At 44.8% G+C, this 22965-nt stretch overlaps 1 protein-coding gene across 1 annotated transcript in view; it reads right to left on the bottom strand.

Moving 5' to 3' along the window:
• Positions 1-2271: 2271 nt before the first annotated feature.
• LOC147673754 (NAD(P)H dehydrogenase [quinone] 1-like) overlaps positions 2272-22965 on the bottom strand; it is a 33093-nt gene continuing 12399 nt past the window's right edge. Inside the window, exons 2-6 of the mRNA XM_086947679.1 lie at positions 15988-16167; positions 15755-15885; positions 13903-14016; positions 4956-5057; positions 2272-2684 (exon numbers count right to left, since the gene is read on the bottom strand). Coding sequence (XP_086803805.1) covers positions 2367-2684; positions 4956-5057; positions 13903-14016; positions 15755-15885; positions 15988-16167 — 845 coding nt within the window. The 3' untranslated portion in view covers positions 2272-2366. The remainder of the gene's footprint in view (positions 2685-4955; positions 5058-13902; positions 14017-15754; positions 15886-15987; positions 16168-22965) is intronic.

Raw genomic sequence — 22965 nt, 5'->3', positions numbered from 1 at the left:
TCATGCACCTGAGCAGTTTATGCATTAGTTTTTAGCATTACATGACCAGCACACATTTTGGATTTCACACGCTTCGTTTTCATATGCTTTTTTACATTTCACACAGTTCGTTTTTACACTTCATTTCCTAACACCTCGTTTTTTTACACTGTTCAAGGCGAAAGCATTAAATAGATTAACAGATTGTATTTATTGAGCATCGCAAGCACTGTAGAATATAGGGATTGTGGCTGTTTTCTTGTAGCAGCCGTGTTAAAGTCTGTTGTTAGGTTTCACTACGGGAGATGGCACACGTGATCACACGGGCAGCATCCAATCGCGTACTCTTCACTTTATGAACACGGAAGCGCCGGGAGCGTTCAGCGAAGGTCAAAAAAAGTTGTTTAGACGATCGGATGATTTGCTTTACAAGTAAGGTTAGCCCGCATTTTGTGGATTTAGTGGAATTGAGAACGTTATGACACAATTTGGTAGACTGTCAAGGATTGTCACGGATGTTACTTTTTCTTTATTTTCAGACTCAAGAGCATTGTAAGGACATGTAAGTTTGATTTTACGAGTTTTTGCAGGTCATATCGGTTGTCCGGTCACACGGGCATTACACATATTGCACAGGCACTTTTTAAAACTTTGTTTTGCACCAGGACACATGAAAATTACAACATATTTTGCCATTTTACACAAAGGTTGCTTAAGCAGTTGATGTACAGATGATGTTTTTCACACATGATGGATATATGTTTATGATGCTATTTTTTTAATTAATAGTGATGCTTCCTGAGGAAGGGCTTTTCAGCCCGAAATGCATAGGAGTGGAAAAAGCAACAATGTCACAATAGAATGAAGATTAACATGGGAATGTAATGATAAATGAATTTCATTAACCAAAGTATGAAATCCTTGAGAAAGAATAAAAGAAAGATTGAATAACTGCATTGTACTGCGTGGAGTCCTCAGTTTTCTTGGAGGACCCAGATTAAGAGTGTCCATGAGGATGTAGCTAATGGGTCATTAGAAGCACATCTTGCTACCATTAAATTGAAACATATTGTATTTACAATGTGACATTTCAAAATTGCTGTGTCAAAAATCAATAGTCCTATTTTCAGCAAGCTCCTCCATCCAGACAAGAAAGGTAGGAAATCTCTCCTATCATTTTAGCATTGTATGAAATATATTGAGGTCAATAATATCCACCCACAAAAATATTGCAGACACTTAACTGCTTACCACTACATTGTGAAGGTAATGATATGCTTACTTTAATAATAAAATAATATTTATGCAAAACATCTCTGTGTTCATCTGCTCATTTACTATGCTTCTATGTGAGGAAGACACAGTAGAGATGCCCCTGTTTTAGAAACAAACCTAGAAAAATAAAATACCCCATGAGAGTTGGTACTGCCTCTTTATTGGTTAGTTTTGAGAATTCAAATGCATGATTTTGGTATGTCTATGGAAATGACAGCACTTAGTTCCCTCCACAGGTGCATGTGTATTCATCATTAGATCTTTCGTATATACAGTAAAACTAACAGAAAAAATAAGCTAAAGAAAATCTTCATGCTGAGAAAGAGCAGCAAGTACTGTCTCGGGGCTCCATTTTCTAAATATTAAGGGGCTGATTACGATGTAGGGTGGATCGCCACCACCATACATTTCCCTCCGCCCGTGACCCATTTCCCTTGCCATATTAGTATGGGACCTGTTTTTCGCCGGTTGACCAGGTTGACCAGTCAACCGGGCGGAAAAGGGGCTAGATATGGTGGCCATCCATATTAGCATGGGTGTGGGAAGCGGCCTTTTCGTGGCGGTCATGCCGCCAAGGAAAGGCATGCAGATTTTGCTGTCTGGGCCGTTGTGGGCCCCCAGTTTAATGGGGATGCACATGGGGGTACCTATGGTACCCCCCTACATTGTCATGAACAAGGTGGCAGGCACCGAGCAGTGGCTGTTACCTTGTGCATGACAATGCACACTGTGCATTCCCAGCATTGTGGCGGGCGGTGCTGTGAGCACCGCCCCCCACAATGCTGGGAATGGAGGATGCCTCGCCACTGTGGCATCCTAATTGCAGGTGCGGGACCGCCGCACCACTAGCGGCTGGTCCCAGCACTGCTAGGGTGTCCGCCCGCCATCCTAATCGGCCCCAAGGGCTGAAGTGGGGTGGTTCCTCAGTAGCTCAGCTAGACTCTTTCCATCCTTTTTTTCTATGCATATTTATTTGACATTAATTGAGAACGTTGAAGTACTGTAAACAAACAAAACTTTTCATTTTCGAGACTTTATTTTAAAATAGATCTCTTCGACATGAGTGTAAAATTACAAATCAAGGAGACGTTTGTGGTGTACAATCGTTTGATTCAGTTCTTACTGCTTGGAGCTTTAACTTGATCATCAGGAGGGACAGGTTTCCCCAGGTGTTGCCCTACTGTCAGGCCGTATTTCCGGTGGGCGTTGGCTTCCTCCACATCCTTCTTTAGTGCAAAGCTCCCACCAGGAACGGAAATGTCAAAGTCACTTCCGGGCACAAAGCTGATGGCGTTCTCTTCCCAGATGTTCTCCAGTCTAATCTTCCAGGCCTCTAGGAGCTGCGCGCGTCCCGCATTAGGCATGTGTGAGACCGCGTAGGACAGCTGGGGCGCCAGGACTTGGAAACAACAGAAGTTCAGTAATCCATTCTGGAGATCACACAAGAGATGCACATATATTAAAGTGTGAATGAGAAATGTGCCCAGCCCTTGCAGGTGGAGCTTTGAAACATTCTACAGGCCTGATTACAACTAAGGTCCCTCATAATAATTTGCCTGATCTTTCGTGCGATAAAAATTGCATCTGATAAAATCTGATACCGCGGTCTTTGGGATGTATTGATTGCCATCACTTTGCCTATCAGGGGCCATATTACACATAGCGCCTCTTAGCCGGGGTGAACAGGCGTGTGCACACGCTTGTTGCTCCATCGGGCACTATGGATTACAGAAGGGGCCTCAGATGCTTTTGCAGCCCCTTCTGTAATACCGATAGCTCTGGGGCACATGTAGCACCAGTGCTATCTTCAGAGGGCATCCTCTCATTTGCATAAGGGCGTGGCCACATGCAAATGAGATAATCACTTTGCACCCGCACTATAATATGGACGTGGGCACAGAGGCAAACATTTTTTCAGCAGGATTACTTTGGATGATCCAAAAATGGTGTCACCTCTTTAAAGTGCAGGAGGGTTGTCGCCAGCACTGTGAAACATGGATCCACTTAGAAGCAGCTGCTCCGTATCTCACTGAATGTGCTGTCCCAGGGCAGGCTTCTGGCCGCTGCTGCCCTGAGGACAGTGCATTTAAGGTAATGAGGTGCACCATTACAGTCTGTGCCAAGCGCAACTTTTAAAAGGTGCGCGGTGGTGCAAACAGGGAAAGTACGCCCTATGTACAATACGGGCACTGGGGCTCTTCCCACTAAAAAATAACATATCACTATGCAAGTATTCAAATGTACCTTTTCCCAACCCTCACCCCATGAGGCAAATTAGTGCCCCTCTGCTCCTGGGTCAAAAGGCTGATGCCTGAAATTGCCTTATTTTAGAGCTGGTCTTGAATCAAAATGATATACGAAGAGAAATCCAACGGTTGAAGCATCCCCTATTCATCCATTATTCGTGGAGAATGTCCCATATACCTTTAAATTGCTTACTGTCAGGTACCCTACTTCTAATGGCTTTAAAGAACATCCCCCAGTTGATAAGCTATATAAAAAAGAAATGAAAATGCTATTGTGCTCTAATGAAGCAAAGGCAGGGAAACATCTCTCGAAAAATGTTTGCCAAGTTTAATCTCAGATTGAACCATTTCGATATCAAGTGTTATCCTGCACTAGAAGATATATACATACCAAACATAAATGTATATAGAGAAGAATATGACAAACCCACGAGAATGGAAATGGGAATTTTTAGCTGTTCAGGAACGTTGCAGGAAGGAAGGAAACATTTTACATTTCTGAGAGGGGTAGGATGGATATATCAAAAGTTGATTATATAGTTCAGAAAAAGTGTTTCTGGACCACACAAAGGATGGAAACAGTACAGTATTTTGGAAAACAAATAGAACTAATATGAAATACAGTAAAAGGGGAATAGTTGTGAAGTCGATGGACTCCTGGCAGTTACCGGCCTAAACTCAAGGCGGTACATTGGAGACCCGCAAGTAGCCAGGGGTCATGTTTAGAAGGCATGGGAAGATGCAGGACCACTCTCGCAAGAAAATGGAAGGTCACTGCTCATGAGGAATTTCTTTGATAAAAGGCTTAGCAATATGTTCCTAAGGGGGCTCAGGCAAGGCGTGAGCGAACACGTTCCTGAGAAAGAGTTGTATTTCTTTGGTGTGGAAACCAAGAAAGACAAAGGGGCATATTATCAAGAAAGGGCATTACATTACCGCCACTTTTATCGGCAGGAAACTGCAGATAAAGCGGCGATAATGGGCTTGATAATATGCTCTATGGAATTCCAATCGAAGCCCATGTTATATGTGAAGACATCTAACATGGGCTTCGGTTGGAATTCCATAGAGCATATTATCAAGCCCTTTATCGCCGCTTTATCGGCAGTTTCCTGCCGATAAAAGCGGCGATAATGTAACGCCCTTTCTTGAAAATATGTCCCATAGTTTTTTTTCGATTTCTCAAAATTCTGTTTCCTTATATAAGGCATGTTTGCTGCGAGTTTCGAAAGAGTCACTCAGAAGGATGCTCTTACTAGAAAGGCACAGAGGATGCTGCAAAGGATGGTTTGGTACATGAGGGTGACCTTCTAGAAGACATAATATGTATATAATATATGTAAGTACTTTGATGACTGTTTCAAAATTAACCCTGCCCTGTTAATTTGTTGAGGACCATATCTGTTTCATATATAGGTGTACAGAGCCGCCGTGGTACATGCATTCAGATCTTACCTGTATCATCCACAGAATCAGGTTTATATCTCCATGGATACCCGATGGACCGTAAGATGACTCTACCCCGCCAGTGGTGAAAGACAATAAGGCCTTCTTTTTCTGTAGAAAAAAACAATGCAATTTCTGGTGAGAAATAAAATGTACAGACTTCTGTTCAAAATAAACCCCACAGTATCCCAAGTGCTGGTGAATAAAAGACATTGAGCTCCAATCAGCAAGGATATTGTTTGTTTTAGCGAATATTTAGTAAAAAAAACTTTCAGCCTTAGTGCTCTTTGAGAATAGGGCATAATTTTAGTCATCAAGTAGCTGATTTGTGGTTATAATTCATAATATTAGTTGAATGTATGTGCTAACATGTTAATTATATGTACTTCAACATACCCGCAAAAGACACAAATTTACTATTGAACATAAGCAAAGGTAAATTTAGATTCCTCGTAGAAGACATCATTTCACTACCATCCAGTCACAGCATTTCTCTTCAACACTTCGAATCTGATCACCACAATGATCATTCGAGACAATTTCACAATTCTACAATTGTGCTGGCTTTTTCCATTCATCCTATCTCTACACTCTCATGTTTTACTAACATGTTGATGTCTCAACAAAGCCCATATTACACATCTCTTAGAAGCTAACTGGGCGTGAGGATAGAGCCTCCCAACATTGTGATATCATCACATGAATAGACTGAATACACCTGAACAGGTGTATTTTTCTGGCCATGGTGAAGGCTGAGCCTACCACAGGGCAGATTTGAGGGCATATACATGCTTTCTTGTCTCAGTGGCATGCAGTCATGTCAGAGCAAGGACATTAAACAGATGACTTTCTCCTCTCTCAAGGCAAACCTCAATTAGATGCTGTGATGTAAATTGAGTATTTTATTAAAAAATATGCATAATGCATTATATAAATAAATGTTTAAGCAATGCAAAATATTTAGGCAATGTCAAATTAAATCAGGTAAAATCAGGTAATCCATAGTGTACAAAACCTATGCACTCCTAGCTCCACCAGGGCTAGGCACCGATGTCCCATGCACCTCTAAAGGAGATCTTGCTCTATGAAGCTTGCTTCTGCTCAAGTGTCTTAAGTATCCCCACTTTGTTTACCAAGCTCTATAGAGCAAATCTTGGCATGACGTTGGTAGCCCTGCTGGGTATCGTGGGCTTGGAATGCACTTTCTTGATTGAAAACTGGATCCCTTTCGCCACAGGATGCTGCGGCATTTTATGCGGTTAAGCGAATATCCTCTCCACATGGATGAACTAAGCTCTATATGCAACTTGTTAGAGTGTCTGTCACCCCTGTACTGCAGTTGTTTCCTTATATAGAACTCTCAGACACATTACAGTCTAAAATGTAAAACATACAAGGAGGTGTTAAGATATAACATCACCTTACGAATAGATCTTAAGTGCAAATATCAGTACTACTCATATTTGTCAATAGTGACTTGCAGGGCTCGAGTTGAGGGCAGACGGGGGAGACGCGTTCTACCCATTATTTTCAGAGAGAAGACGCCGTCTACCCTGCGGTAAAGCTGGCCACTTTCAGCAGAGTGCCACATTCCTGTCCTGCTTCTCTTGGAATGACAGAAACATGCTGAATTTGTCCAGATGTAATGTTTTGACACAGGACACTGAACAGGTGTATTTGTAGCGTGCACGATTACCCGAAGGTGTCCTGGCGCTGAATAACAGATGTTTATTGTTACCCAACTCAATGGTACTCATTTTATCGACCTCATATGCATGAAAGGCTGAGTGGACCCGCCAGGATTTGAACCTGTGACCATGAGGTTGAACACAAGCCCCTGCCGTTGCTGCTTTAGTCCACTGAGCCACCAGACCCACTTTCAGCAGCGTCTGCACGTTGCCTGCTTTTGTTCCGAGCAGCAACGTGCAGGTGGGGCAGGGGCCTATCAGATGAAAGCTGGGCCCATAACAAAGGCCAAAGTTAAGGGGCCATTAGGCCTCTTTTTGTTGAAGTATCCTGGCTAGGTCTATGGAGAGCCTCACACCTAGATGCACTGGAAGGGAAACAAAGGCTCACATCTTATCACTTCACAGATACTTAAGAGACAAATGCTTTTGCCTTTGTTCAGTCCTGTGTATAAATGCATGCACTGTAAGAATGTCAGACGTATTGGTCGCCCCAGTATTTACCCTGATAACAATGTAAGTACCAACATTTTGTTTTATTTCTTTTATAGCACCTTAACCCCTTCGATGCTTATGACGAGCTCAGCTCGTCATGAGGCACAGTGGAGCTGTGCTCATGACGATCCGAGCTCGTCATAACTGCCGCGGCCCTCCCACGCTTGGTGAATTCCCCACCTGTGCGGGCGTTCTGAAGGAGTAGGCGGAGTCATGACGAAACCAGCTCATCATGAGCACAGCTCCACTGTGCAGCATGACGAGCTGGACTTGTCATGAATACCGCGGCGCTGCGGCACCCGCTCCTCCGCGCCGCGGGGGAATTAGCCCCGCGTGTAAGGGATTAACACCACTGTGCTGCTAAGGTGCTATAAAATAAATAATACAAAATATAGGAATTTAAATTGTTATTTGTGTACGTGTGATGTAAGGCGCTCTGACACCTTGCATTGGGATGAGTAGTGCCAGTACTCATCCCAATGCAGGGTGTCGGAGTGCTTTACTTACTCGACTATTCAAAACACGGATCTCTCCAGCAAATACACTACCTCCAGAGCTATGTTACCGATATTATTCTCTGAGATTTAGCTGGCACCCAAAGATCTCTGCAGCAGGTGCCTTAACCCCATAAGATATTTTAAAATACAGACATTGCAACCAATTAGGAAGAGCAGATTTACTCCCACATTTCTCTTTGTTGCCAATTTCTTTGTGGCAGGGTTTAAAAATTAAATGTATAAGTCAGGCCCAGATTTTGCGTCTGGGTTGAGTACATTTTTTGGCACAACCCAATGCAAAATCTAATTTGTTAAATATTGTAATGCACTCAAATGTACTCATGATAGCCCTAAACATGTGTGAGGTCTTAGGATCTGATATTATTTCCTGTGAGGTCATGGGTTGTGATGCCACATGTGATGTCACACGCTGTGATGTCACTTTCTCTGATGTCACTTCCTGTGATGTCACATCCAGTGATGTCCCTTCCTATGATGTCACACACAGTGATGTCACACCCATTCTGCCTAACATGGTGAGTTCCCCCACTTCTTTTTTTAGGACTTGAGCCCTGGTGTTTTTTAATCGAGTCCTTTGTGGACTTCAAATGCGATTTGTAGATTACCGGGTGTATCACAGCAAAACCGTGGAATAACCAGAGGCAGTGGTGGCCTCTATTTACCGGGGTGGCAGGGCAGGGGGAGGAGGAGGCGTGGGTGTGTAAATTAAAATAATGAAAAATAAAAAAAAAAACCTTCAGGCTGGCCACCCGGCAGGGCACCGCCTCCACCTCTTGCTCCTGGAAGCAGGAACCAGGAAGCACCCAGGCTCCTGACTTCCCTAGCCACCGCTGGTTCGGCGCTCGGACGGGGAATGGGGGCCTGGGCATATTCTACACCCAGGCTGTAATGCAGCCTGGGTGCAGAACATACAAAGTGCGCATGACTGTTATGGTCGGCCTGAGAGTGCCGGCCAAACAGTTATGCACACTTTAGAGTGGACCAACCACTCCTCCTCCTGGCCCCTGCCCCGCCCACATCAGGAAACGGAAAACTAAAATGATAATAATGCTGGTTATTATCATTTTAGTTTTCCTTTAACTACTGCTCGCAGGGCAGTGGGGCGACGTTCCTAAATCTTAGCGGACGAGACTCCCTGACCAGCGGTAAAAAGGAAGCATTATGAAAACATGAAACCTGACAGATCGTATGAGATACACAGGTGTAAGAGGATTTCAAAATTAATCACTGAAGGAAAACAATCTAGTAATCTTGCCCATTCGATCCTTGGCCTTTCTGCCAACTGACATTGCCAATTTGTGCTACCCGCCGCAGAGCTTTAGATTAAATAGGATGACAAGACGGGGGGAGGGCGGTCTTCCAAAGGGGCATGGCCAATGTAATTGAGGGCTTGGATTAAAAACATGTAAACTGAAAATCTGTGTTTAGCATGGTGTGACGCCCAACAGGTATTTTGCTGCTTCTGTCATGGCATCCAGATATATAATACAACAAATAATATTACACCTACAACAAGCCAGGACTATTGGCTTTGTCAGTGGTTGCTAGTTGCATAAGATAAATAAGCAACAACTATGGCTTCGTTATATAGAACATTGAAAATGCTTCAGTTCTGAAATGATGAGACTGAAAGAACTGTAACGAGTCTCTTTGAAGTTACATCAAAGGCAGTGAAGGGTGGCACCGCTGCGGAGTTAAGATTTATTTCTTCACCCAGGGTGAAGGCAAAAATGGAGAGCCCAATAGGGAGCCATCTCAGCACCTGCTTTTTAGTACTGTGGGGGCTGAGCACTGGCAGGACCCGGCCCACTTAAAGCCCTGACTTTTAATTGATTTCTGTAAGCAGCACATGAGGACCAAAGGGACCCTGAAAGAAAACCATCTCACAAAGGGAAATTATAGGGCCCCTTTGCTACAAATGGAGTGCTCTCGCAACTACATAGTCTAGAATGCGGTAGTGAATGCCATTTTTAGAGGGTAAACGAACTATGTGCGTGCTCCTATTGGTTGCTTTGTACGGTAGTTCTTCCCCTTAGGTGCAAACGGTGTAACTCTAGGTTTTCACTAGTAACAGGAGGTAGGCTTGTTGGTCTGTGTGGGTAGGGCCTAACTGATAGTGTGTGATTGGCCAGAAACATAGGTGGTGTGGTTGAAGAGGTGGAATGATCTAAAAGTTGAAAGAGAACCTGTGATTGGCTGCTTGCAAAAAGGGAAGCATCCGGCGAAGTTCAATGCTTAGGACTTCAGGGTGCTACCAAGGGAGGCCCTTCCAGGAAGGTACACAACCAGTATCTGAGGCAGGGATTCCTGAAAGCAGGAGGTGGGGATTAGGCCCAATCTCAGCCATTACTTGGAGTTTCCAAGTCTAGGAATGGTTCACCACCACTTCAGAGGACAGAGTGGACTGGATCTGTCATAGTTATGGAACCCTGGACAGCAAATGGGGGCAATAGGTGGGAATTATGTGAAGAGCCCACTACAGCCTGAAAGAGTGTTATCAATGAAAGATGATTGCAGGTGTTGTGTGACCAAATACCAATTCATGAAAGCTTCGATGGATCAAATATCCCCATAAGTGATCCCTTTATGCCCTTGTGTGAACCTCCAATCAAGTTGTTTGTCACACCTTGTGATCTTTGGGCAGAGACAACAATATAGTGCCTAAGCATTACCTACTGCCAACATCAACACTGAAGCAAAGGTCGAAGGTTCCAGGTTGTCGCCTAAGTTTGGGCCACACGCCTAGTGGCCCTAGTGGGAAAGGGAACTGAGCCCTGTCCTGTGGCTCTCATTTCCCACAAGACTAGAAATGAGCTACATGTTGAGCGAACACACAGGCAGTAAGGCATTTTGACTGCTGCTGATGTGGATGAGGTTCAAGCCAGCATCTGTGTATCTTTGCAGCAATTGACATAGCAATCCTTTCAGGGATGGACTGGGAACTAAAAGCAGCCCTGGAAAATGTGGTCATACTTACTTTAGTATAGCAAGTGAGTCCGACCATCTCCAGGAGGATCTGAGGGCAAATAATATATATTTCTACAACATATGCTAAGTGATGGCTGGAGAGCTGATGAATCCTCATCCCTAAAAGCAGCCACTTACACCCCAGTCTTTCAAAAGTGTTCCCTAAGCCCCACCAGGCATTTCCAAGCCTGACTCAGTGCCAAATTGTGAAGCTGGTCAGCTGCACCATGACAATGAAAGAATACATTAAGGATGTGTTTCTGATGCCACTTATATTTTTCCCAATATATTGTTAAGAGGGAGACCTCACTAAAAATGATTTACAAACAGTTCTTGCTTTCCCTAACCCCACACCCTCAAATTGACTTTTTTTCAAGTGTTTAATGCTCCATGGTGGTGTTAAAACTAAAGAGGTTTTTGGTGGACACTGCTTTAAATAAGTCACATTATTTAAGAATTAATTCTGCGTTGATTGCTCCCTGGCATTAGCAACCCCCCCAACATATGCAACATTATTTGACAGAGGCAGATGGAAACACGGTCAGTGGTCCTACATTTTCCAATAGACAGAAGGGGCACCTACGAGAGGAAATATGGCGACTCCTGAGTGGCATTAGCATCATCATCTAAGGCTTTTATAATACCCGTTGTATCACAAAATCCTGAGATTCAGGGTTTAGGAGAATGCAGAGGAGAAGTACAGGGGTCCTCACAGGTGCTCAAGTCTAGCACATTGCGGTACAAAAGGGGGTGGTCCATCACCACCCCCTTTTGTACCGCTTTGTTCGCCATAAGTTGGCAGGGTGTGCTCAGACCCGAGTCCCTTGCTCACTTTGCCACTGGATTCAAGCAAGCCTGGCTGAAGACGGCTGATATGCCAGAAACCGGTCCTCGGAAGCTTGTTTCCGGTCCAGGGAAGGCATGGCTTGGCAGTTTGGGCTGGACTGTTCCCATGAGGCACAGGGTCAGACTGATTTGCATATGGCCATGTCTGAACTGGGGTGGCAGAGTGGGCTAAAGAACGGTGATGGATTAAACCCAGATCTGTTAACTGGGTGTGAGTGTTTGATTGGTTCAGATGCTCCGTCCATCACCACCCCCTTTTGTACCGCTTTGTTAGCCATAAGTTGGCAGGGTATGCTCAGACGCGAGTCCCTTGCTCACTTTGCCACTGGATTCAAGCAAGCCTGGCTGAAGACGGCTGAAATGCTAGAAACCGGTCCTCGGAAGCTTGTTTCCTGTCCAGGGAAGGCATGGCTTGGCAGTTCGGGCTGGACTGTTCCCATGAGGCACAGGGTCAGACTGATTTGCATATGGACATGTCTGAACTGGGGTGGCAGAGTGGGCTAAAGAACGGTGATGGATTAAACCCAGATCTGTTGACTGGGTGTGAGTGTTTGATTGGTTCAGATGCTCCGTCCATCACCACCCCCTTTTGTACCGCAAGTCTAGCACATTGACATCAAAGATGAGTAAATTAATTTTGGGTGCAAAAATTTGAATGCTTCAAAGAAGTACTGGCTAATGTGGAAAGCATCAGGATGTGCAGTAGTACTTAGTGCTTCTGGCAAAACTGATTTCTAAATCACAGACAAAGAATATACCAGGGGTTTCATCCAGGTCATCGAAGCACTTGGGTTGGTCATACCACCCAGGTCAGCCTTTGGTGAGCAACAATAATAAAGGAATCCAACAAAAAGCATGGCACACTAGACTGTACGGTAAGTGATCTAGAAGGTCACTGAGGACTGCCAATAGGTGAGTCGGTATCATTTAACTTTGGGAGAGAGAAGAGGCTTCTGGGTGAGGAAGTGTAAGAGGGAGAAGAAGAGAATGTGAGGGCAGGAGAAAACAGAAGATATTGGTAGTGTCGGGGTTCGAGAGAGCAACCGTGCTCTTTATGTTTGGGAGAGAGCAGAGGGCTTTATAAACCGTGAGCCCGGAAGAGCAGAAAAGTGAAGACAGAAGATGAGAGGGGAAAAACAGTAAAAGAGCCTGAGCCACACAGAGCTGGCAGATGCTAGAGGAGCCTAGAGATCTAAATGGTGGAGAGAGTGGAGGGGTCAGTGTAATGTGCAAGTCAGAGAGAACGAAGAAGCCTGTAATGTATGGTTGGGGGCTACTAGTAATGTAACAACAGATGAGAGTAGAATAGTCTGAAAATGAAGGGAGGTAAGGGGAGTGGAAGGGGAGGGGAGGGGAGGGAAGGTGAGGGCAGGGACGGAGAAGGGAAGGGGAAGGGGAAGGGGAAGGGGAAGGGAAGGGAAGGGAAGGGAAGGGAAGGGAAGGGAGGGGAAGGGGAATGGGAATGGGAATGGGAGGGGCGGCAGGAGGAGAGGGGAGGTGCGGCAGGAGGAGAGGGGGGGAAAGGATGGGGAGGGAAGAGAAAAGGAGGAGAGGGGAGGAGAGGAAAGGGGAGAGGTGGCAGGAGGAGAGGGCAGGGGAAGGGAGGGGAGGTCAGGGAAGGGGGCAGGAGGGGAAGGGGAGGATAATAGGAGGCAGGGAAGGGGAGGGGGAGGAGAAGGGAATGGGAGGGGAGGGAGGAGTAGAGGAAGGGGGGACGGAAGGGAAGGGGAGGGGAGGGGAGGTCAGGTCAGGTCAGGGAAAGGAGCATGAGGGGAGGGGAGAGAAAGGGAAGGGGAGTGGAGTGGTGGCAGGAGGGAAAGGGAGGGTAATGGTAGGGCAGGGAAGTGGAGGGGATGGGAAGTGAAAGTAATGGAAGGGATGGAAGGGGAGATCAGGTCAGGGAAGAGGGGAGGGGAAAGGGAGGGGTGGGAAGGGGAGGATAATGGGAGGGAAGGGGAAGAGATAGGGAAGGGGGTGGGAGGGGCTGCAGGAGGGGAGGAGAAGGAAAGGGAAGTGGAGTGGAGGTCAGGGAGGGGGAGGGAGGGGATGGGAAGGGAAGGGGAGTGAAGGCAGGATGAGAGGGGAAGGGAAAGGTAATGCGAGGTCAGGGGAGGGGAGGGTGGGGGAAAGGGGAGTGGTGGCAGGAGGGGCGGGGAAAGGGAAGGGGAGGGGAGGAGAGGAGAGGGAAGGGAGAACAGATGAGGTTGTCTGTCTTGGAAGTAAATGAGTCTGGACAATGGGAGAATGTAATCAGATTCAAGGCTCTGTTCATTAAGAAAGAAAACACAATGAATTTCAAGAAAAAGGTGATGGGGAGTATTAGTATTGACATTAGACATAGATCCAAAAACTAAATTAATAATTTTTCCTGAAAACTCAAATCTCAGTGACTACTGGGTGTACAGAATTTAAAAATGCACTTATATAGACTCGAGCTGGCCTTACCTTAAAGGGTCCGTTCTGGTACATGGTTTGTAATGCATAAGCAAAGCCGTGCGTAAACACTCGCTCGATCCAGCCTTTCATGATGGCGGGCATTCCAAACCAGTACAGCGGGAACTGCAATCAGACAAATGTGGTGAAATCACTATTAAGAGTTAGCAGGAGGTATGTAAGTGCCAATGAGGGTTTCAGTGAGTCCCACAGACAGATTCAGTAAGTCTCACAGTAAAGAGTCAGGATACACACAGTAAGCAATGCAGGAGATATCAGTAAACTCCACAGCAGAATATCTGTAAAACCCACCATGTGGTATCAGCGAAGCCCATTGCACTGTTGGCCATGTCCACCAAAGGGGAAGCGATGAGTCCCACAGCATGGTGGCATGAGTGTCCTAAAGCTGATGGGTGAGCGTCAAGGTAGGGTTATTGAAATGCCTCAGCAAAGAATCATTGAGGTCCACAACAGGAGACTGTTATGGCCGCACTCTCTGCAGCTTGTGCAATTTGAGGCAAAAGTAGTAGTTTCAACAAAATCAAATATATTCTAGGGGTGTGCCAGTTCTCGAGCTGAAACACAGTTGCAGTGGAACTACAGTAGATTCAATTGTCAGAACTATGAAGGACCTACAAGCCCTATACGTGTAGCTCTTGAGACAAACCACATCAGTTTTCTGCATCCCCGGGGCATTATAGTGTTACAGAAGCTGCAGACGCTTGTGCACCCTCTTATGTAATACAGATAGCACTGGTGCACATAGGAGGCTAGTGCTACCTCCAGGGGGTGTTCCCTCATTAGCATGGGGCATGGTCCCATGCTAATGAGGGGAATACATTATCTCTGCACCTGGACCCTAATATGCAAAACAGTCAGTCAGTGCACCCCTGAGTGAGACCCCTGAGCGACATGAGAGGCAGGTGAAGTCACTCATTGCACCTGCAAGCAGGCGAAACGGTGTACTCCAGGCACAGCAAAAGATCGAGAGGCTGATTCAAACAGCCACTCCATATTCCAGTAATGCTCTGCCTCTGGGCAGCCCGTGTTGGCAGCTGCCCTCGAGGTAACGCTTTACTTTTAATAAGGCGCACAGCACACCTTTTGAAGGTGCCCCATGGTGCAAACAGAGACAGTGCTTCAATTATTTGATCCGTTCCCAGGAAGATGCAGTCATAAAAAGTACATTTTCACCCTTAAAAACACTTTTTTTCCCCACTTCCCAAATTTCAAACACTACGTTTAACCAGTCCTGACTTAGCTCTAGCATGAGATTGACCGTGCTAACAATGGTTACCTTGTGTTACTGCAGTACCGCATAGGACACAGCCAGTACCTGCAAAATGAAGCACCCAAAGTTGTGTTTCCATCTTCGAGACCCTATCTCCTGAGCTCTGAGTAGTCTATTCTGGTTCTGGTCTGGTATCCCAGTTTTGGTACAGTGTCTCATCTCCTGCATTTTTGCGGACAGTTGTTTAAATTCAATGTGGGTCTTTGGTAGTGGCTCTAAAATTCAGTCAAATTCCTTAATACATACTAAAAAATTTACTGAAGTGTTTACATTAACAAAACTGGAGAAAAAAAACTCCAAGGAAGAGTATCTTACATTTGGAGGTGAACATATATAATTGAGGAGTGAATCCATGTCAGATTTTCGGAAAAACCATAGGATACATAATTTATTCCGATATTATCTCATTGTTTCCAAATTCTTTCCATGTGGATGTCATGAAACTCTGGCATGATTATGGCTCTTTTTGACAAAAGTTGGATTTTCCTGATTTAGTTGTGTGCTCTTCTAAAAAATGCCCACAGCAAGACACGTTTGTCTTGGATGGGAGTATGTTTGAAGATCATCCTTTACCTGGAATATAATAAGATCAGCGGCTTCTAACTTTTTCTGTTCTTCTACAATATCATCACTTAGAGAGCCCTCTTTCCAAGCTTGGCCCGTCTCAACAGCATATTTGAAGTGGGTTGGGTCCTTGGGACTACCTGAGAGAGAAAATAATGTGATTGACATTATAGTAGCAGAGAGAAACTTTGAAGAAACAAAGTTACAAGGATCTTGTGTGTGACAGTACCGGCTTGCACTACCTTTTATATCTTTACGCGACAGCACAGGGTTAAAATTCATGGCGTACAGATCCGACACAGTCACCTCCCATCCTTTTTGCTTCAACGTATTCTCTGCCACCTCCTTCATAGCATAGTTGAATGAAGTCCGCTCCTCATGAGCAAAGATGATGAGGGCTCGCTTGATGACTTCTCGCTTCCCTGCAAAAGACAGTAACAGAAGAGACGTAAACAGTAGCAACCAGTAGCGGAATGCAATATATAGTAAGCAAGAGAAAAGGCAAAATCTTTTGCATAGATCTATGTTTCGCCAATGAGCCTTACACCCTTGAGTTGCAGTAGTAAAACACAAACCAGCAAATTGACATGTAAAACGCTTTAAGGTTCTGTTCACCAATGTGCCTAGATTGATTTAGTTGTGGTTGGTACATGCCATCGTGTTTTGTAGTCTTTTGTAGAAATTCCTCCTTTTGGCATATATAGGCATAGGGGTAAGGATAATGTTTTATTTCAACTCATCGGCTTAATCGATGTAGCTGTGCCAATGTTGAGTGGTGAAAGAAGTAGGGGAACCAATGACTTGGTGAGACAGTGCATTTAGCTTGGGACATGATAACTATTCTGTCCACTGGCCCCTTGGTGGTAGCGGGTGATGTGCTGGATGAGCAGCGGGGCAGGCGGAGGAGAGGGGGGCATAGGTGTCATGGGGGAAATTTGAAAAAGTAATTTTAGAAAATGTACCTGCAGCCGGCCAAGTTGCAGTCTTCTGCTCCTCTTCTCCAGGCAGCACGGGCTCCAAGAATTCCCTGCAGACAATCCTGAAGCTGCTCTCACACATGAGAGATGTTTCAGGATTGGCCTGTGTTCCCTTGATTTGCGCTCCAGGAAAGACTGGGAGTCTGTGCCTGCTCTCTCCAACCCAGCAGCGGTGATGGGTTGGAGAGAGGCTTCGCTGCACATTATGGTTTGACCAGTCTCAGATGGCCTGCCAAACCAGCATGCGCAGTGAAGGCAGTGCACCTACCACTCCCCTCAATGCCTGTCACCCCCCCCCCCCCATGTCCCACCCCCAAGATTCGGCAGCAAAGGAAAATTAAAACAAGTGTTTATTATTGTTTTTATCAACCTTTTCTGCCATTCTTGGGAGGGGGCGACGCTCCTCCGCCAAAGCGGGAGAGCCACCACTGCCCCTTGGTATGGCCATAGTGTATCACTCTGGGTGTTAATTCACAAGTGTTTACAGTCTCCCTTGTTACTGTTTCAAAAGTAATCTGTGTCCATTAATGCTCTAGAAGACCATCTACATGGACCAGTGTAGTCCCCATCTCCAGGCGACAACTGCCTTGGATCAATGCACAATAACCATATCTAGAAGACCATCTCCATGAACCAATGAACGATCACCATCTCCAAAAAGACAACTGACATAGATCAGTGTCGAGTTATCATCTCTAGAAGACCACCTGCATGGACCAGTACGCAATCCCATCTCGACTCAGTTGTTTTTAACCTTTCACCGTCTCTCTAGCACAGTGGCGTAGCTAGTCCTTTGGCTGCCCATGGTGGTCCCTGCGTTTGGCAGCCCGGCCACTTGTAGGAGTAGGGTTGCCGGCAATTCCTGCTTTTGCTGCCCCACGACAGCTACGGGTAAGAGCGGGAAGGAGGCTACTGCCCACAAAACTTGTGACGACTTTCCGCCCACCCTCCCTTGCTACACCACTGCTATAGCAAGTGTTGCTGAGTCTGTAAAAGTAGTGCCTGCAAGCCTCTTTTCATAATTGGGTTTGCTCAGCAGAAAAATGTAATGATGGTGTATTGTAATCTAACACATAAAAGCAAGGGACCCAATTCACACATGGAGTACACCTACTTGTAGACTTAAATTCAAAAAAGGTTCCAGAATATAGCTGACAACCTGCAACATGTACAAGCTTCCAATTGCACTTCTGAGAAAAATGTGTGAATTACTTTCTCACGTGTGCTTTAATACACATGTATATATTTATTACTGCAAAGGCTCTTGCTAACTTTTTTCTTGTTTGTTCATAATTGTCATCATGGACAAATCTCTTCTCCACCCAAAGATGCTGATTAACCACATGAAATTTTTTGAATATATGAAATCAGTGGGCCAAATAGGCAACCATCTTATCTTAGATGGGAAGTTTCTCATTGGTAAAGAGCTTCAAAAAATGTAGGAAAATGTTTTGGAGGACGGATGAGCTAGAAATAATCTCCTAAAATAGCTCAACTCGAAGGTGATATCTGCAAGGAAGGCAAATCAGCAAACTTGTTCTCTTTCTTCAATGTGTTCACCAATTAAAATATAAAAAAATGGAGAGCTCCATGTCACCTCAACTGCATGCCAACACACACTGAGCAGGGCATGCCTTTCTAGGTCAGAGAAGGGATTCTACAAAGATGTGTGTCAGATGATCCACTGCCCTGACAGAAGGGGCACATGTTCAGCATTGATGGCTTTGATCTTGTGCCCGCTGCAGGTGGGTACCTAGGTGGCTGCTTAGTGTTGCCATTGAATACAACCCGCCCTCCTTCGGAGGTGTTTGTTTTATGAGCCGGCGCAGCCCCATGTACACCTGTACCGGCTCTACTCTTTCTGGCTCATTGGTGTAATGTCCCTTGAACCTGATGCGAACAGCCAGGCAAGAATTTTGGCTTTTATCCACCAATGGTGTTCTTGAGTTCAAAGTCAAAGTCAAATCTAACTTTATTCGGCTGCAAAAGCAGCCATAAAGTGCATAAATGCAATAAATACGAACATTGCATAACCAGTTTCTCCAGGACATCTTTAATCAGCAGAGTCGCGGTTCCGAACCTGTCACAGAGTCTTTTATTACCAATGAGATAAGCGAATGTGGTGAAATGCCGCCTGCCCTGTTACGGGTTGTTGGCTAAACGGCTATGTATACTTTTATCAAACAGGCGTTACGAAACTGTGTGTACAACGGTTGTCGGCGGAGTCAGATGGGGGGAGGGTTTTTTTTGAGGGGGACTGTGATTGCAGATTGTTGTTCTTCCAATTGAAATGCAATAAAGAAATGTAATTTTAAAAAAATCTTTAATCAGCAGAGAAAGATACAGATAACACACATACAACTTAAAAAAAAGACCAATAAAAACAAATGTAATCAAAGTGCATTGTGACCCGAGATCGCACTGCAGCACGCAAGAAAGAACTTACATAAAAATAGGCATCATCATCAGATAGCAGTTGTAAGAATGATAGACTTGAAAACATTTTCCAAGGTTTCTGGACATCATAAAAAACGTAAAAAACATTTTGATAAATCTTTATAAAAAACACAAAAAAAGATAAAATGTAACATTGATTATGCAGCGATGTCGCTACATGGGCACAATCCAGATTCAAGATCACTCTGGAAGCAGAGTAAGTATTTAATTGTATCTTCCCACAGCAAGGAGCGTTCCCATCGCCCTCTAGAGTTAAATATTTAGTGGGAGAATCTGCAGAGCCCAAATACAAGTAAGCTGCAATAGAGGGATCTAATGTTTCCACACTTCGCCTCTTCACTTGTCGTGGGTTAATAGTAATGCTTGTACATGCTTTCTCCCTAGGTTGACTCTCAATGCTGTATCAGAAAAAAACATGGGTTAAACCGATCTCTTCAAAAGATTTCTTTGCATAAGCTATCCATAGAATAGAGAGGCCTTTATCGCAAGCTAGGCAGTCAGTAATTATGTCTCTATTGAGAGAAGTCTCTTCACTTTTCCAAATGGATAACCGTAACAGTGGTGGACGTGTTCTGATGCGGTCACTCATATAGCTTAAACCCAGGTCTTTGTGGCAAATAGAATGGGAGTAAGATAGGAGGACGGAATCTTATTACAGAAACGATTTTCCATTGCCTGTATAACCATATTACCATAGGGTCTGCAACACCCTATATTTCCACCCCATAGGATGCCTGCGGAACAAATATGTGATGCTATAACGCGATAATTTACATCCCGATATGTTACATCGCAGTTATTATAACGCAAGTTGTTAAAACGACTTGCGCTAGAGGCACTGGATTTAGGAATAGTATGATTTACTATTCTAACTCCAGCCTACGTAACAGTAGGGAAGGTGTTTGAATAGTAAATCATACTATTCCTTAGTGTATAGCGCCATCCAGCGGCAGTCGTTGTAACGACTTGCGTTGTAATGACCGCGATGTATCGCTGTGTAATGACCGCGTTGTAAAGGTTGTTCGCCCTGCGGAACACATCGAGAGGCATATATCTGCAATAGCAATGCAAGTGCCCTGCCACTCGGGGGAAATGAGGGACTAAAGAGTGACCCTACTACTCTAGAAAACTTCACCCTGCGCTGGGTTATATTTGGTACCCACAAGCCAGGTGCATTCAAAGTAATCCCCTGGTAAGAAAAAGTGCTTGTGCTTAGCAGTTGATTAGAGCCAATTGCAAAGTTTGTGAGGCAGGTACTCTTGGAGCCGCACACATCTTACAAATGATTTGGAGAAATTAGTCTGTAAATCCAGGGTGGCCATAAATTACATGAACGAGTGGACTAACAAATGCAGAGCTTTTGGGGTACGAGCTTTTAGAACTGCATTGTCCTCATATAGCAATACTGGAAGTGGGACTCCTGCATCGGAGGTACAAGAAATAGGGTTAAGATTGTTTATGTATAAGATAAACAGCAGCGGGGCAAGCACGCACCCTTGTCGCCCTCGCGTCAAGTGTTAATTCCTTTGGATACTTTCCCTTTCCTGTCCAAATCTTACCCTGGCATTTGTGTTCTCATGCATTGTTGCTAAGAAATGCACAAGTGTCGCAAACAGCCCCATTTCTAATAAGCGGTACAAAAGGGGGTAGTGATGGACGGTGCATCTGAAACAATCAAACACTCACACCCAGTCAACAGATCTGGGTTTAATCCATCACCGTTCTTTAGCCCACTCTGCCACCCCAGTTCAGACATGGCCATATGCAAATCAGTCTGACCCTGTGCCTCATGGGAACAGTCCAGCCCGAACTGCCAAGCCATGCCTTCCCTGGACCAGAAACAAGCTTCCTAGGACCGGTTTCTGGCATTCCAGCCGTCTTCAGCCCGGCTTGCTTGAATCCAGTGGCAAAGTGAGCAAGGGGCTCATGTCTGAGCATACCCTGCCACCCTTATGGTGAACAAAGCGATACAAAAGAGGGTGGTGATGGACGGAGCATCTGAACCAATCAAACACTCACACCCAGTCAACAGATCTGGGTTTGATCCATCACCGTTCTTTAGCCCACTCTGCCACCCCAGTTCAGACATGGCCATATGCAAATCAGTCTGACCCATAGGTTGGCAGGGTATGCTCAGACGTGAGTCCCTTGCTCACTTTGCCACTGGATTCAAGCAAGCCGGGCTGAAGACGGCTGAAATGCCAGAAACCGGTCCTCGGAAGCTTGTTTCCGGTCCAGGGAAGGCATGGCTTGGCAGTTCGGGCTGGACTGTTCCCATGAGTCAGACTGATTTGCATATGGCCATGTCTGAACTGGGGTGGCAGAGTGGGCTAAAGAACGGTGATGGATTAAACCCAGATCTGCTGACTGGGTGTGAGTGTTTGATTGGTTCAGATGCTCCGTCCATCACCACCCCCTTTTGTACCCATTTCTAATAAGAGCCACAGCTTAGAGCGGTTTACACAGTCAAAAGCCATGGGCAAGTCCATGAAGGCAAGGTATAATGGTGTTTGCTTTTCCACTGTGTATTTACCTAGGATTAGGTTTAAATGCAAACATCTCTCTATGGTGCCTATGCTGTTACGAAAAACATATTTGCAGAGAGTTTATAATGTTCTTTTCTGCAGCCCACTCAGTAATTGATAGACCGGTATTCTTGAGGTATATAACGAAGCCACAAATAATTGAAAAAACTAAATGATTATCTTTAAACAAACAATTCATATCTATTGACAAAATGTTGGAATCAACAAGGGAAAAATAAAGTTCTAAGGCTGCAAGCAATCGGAGGTCAAAGTGGGCAAGGGAAGGGGGAACTGAGTTCCCAAGCTTTGTTAATTTGATCAAAACTGTTCCCTTACTCTTGATTTAAAAAAAGACCAACAGTTTCTGAATTCTGAGTTGCAGCAGGTTGAAAGGAGGGGGTGAAGAGTTTCTTCTACTTTGAAGTGAGAGACGCGAGAGGCAGCTAAAGATGAAACAAGACTTCTCTTCAGGGTGCCTGCTTCCTCAAAGAAAAGCTAATCAGAAATCGAAATCTTGCTTGGGAGCCAGTATAGACTTTAATTGATAAAATATGGAACTTGTCCTTTTAATGGAAACCTATATAAAAAGTTCTGCACTAGGCACAGTCAGCATATTTCTAAAAATTAACTTTTGAAAGCTCTGTAAAAAGTTAAACACAATCTTTTTGCACATTTTACAACCACCTATTTATACTGTGTGAAACCTATCTTATACCGTGGGTAGTACTGCTTTTTATCACAGACTTGAATCTCTTAGCATTATGAATACAAGCCACTACTTACGCAGTGCACTGACTAGGACCCAAATCAGTAACTGTCCAGTTTCATTCACAGAAATCTGAAGTCTTTGCATGAACCAAGTGAGCTGTCCTGCCAGAAAAATGAATTTCCCACAATAAATTTAAATTACATTTATTTTTCATTTAAGGTGTGTGCAATATATTATATATGTTGTTACCAGTAACTGAAGAGGCAACAATATAGTTGTAGGCAGTGCTTAATTTTACCCAGTGGCCTCCGGTGCTCGGCACCAGCACATAATTGTAAGCACTGGCACAGATGGCAGTCTGCCGCATGGTGGTACAGTTTGGCTAATTTACAGACGAGCACAAGAACAGGTTTTTATTAATTGAATATACATTAAAAATACTGATGCCTGCTGCCCAAGCCATTTTTAGGTCTCGGCATCGAGACCTATTGTTATGGAGTTCGCTCTGAAGGGACCTTGAGCTGTGAACACGCCGACCAGGGTCCGTGAACG

This window comes from Lissotriton vulgaris, chromosome 12 (genome assembly GCF_964263255.1).
Source record: "Lissotriton vulgaris chromosome 12, aLisVul1.2, whole genome shotgun sequence".
Taxonomy (NCBI): domain Eukaryota; kingdom Metazoa; phylum Chordata; class Amphibia; order Caudata; family Salamandridae; genus Lissotriton; species Lissotriton vulgaris.
Note: the sequence above shows the minus strand (reverse complement) of the source record. Positions and strands in the feature narration are given on the sequence as shown.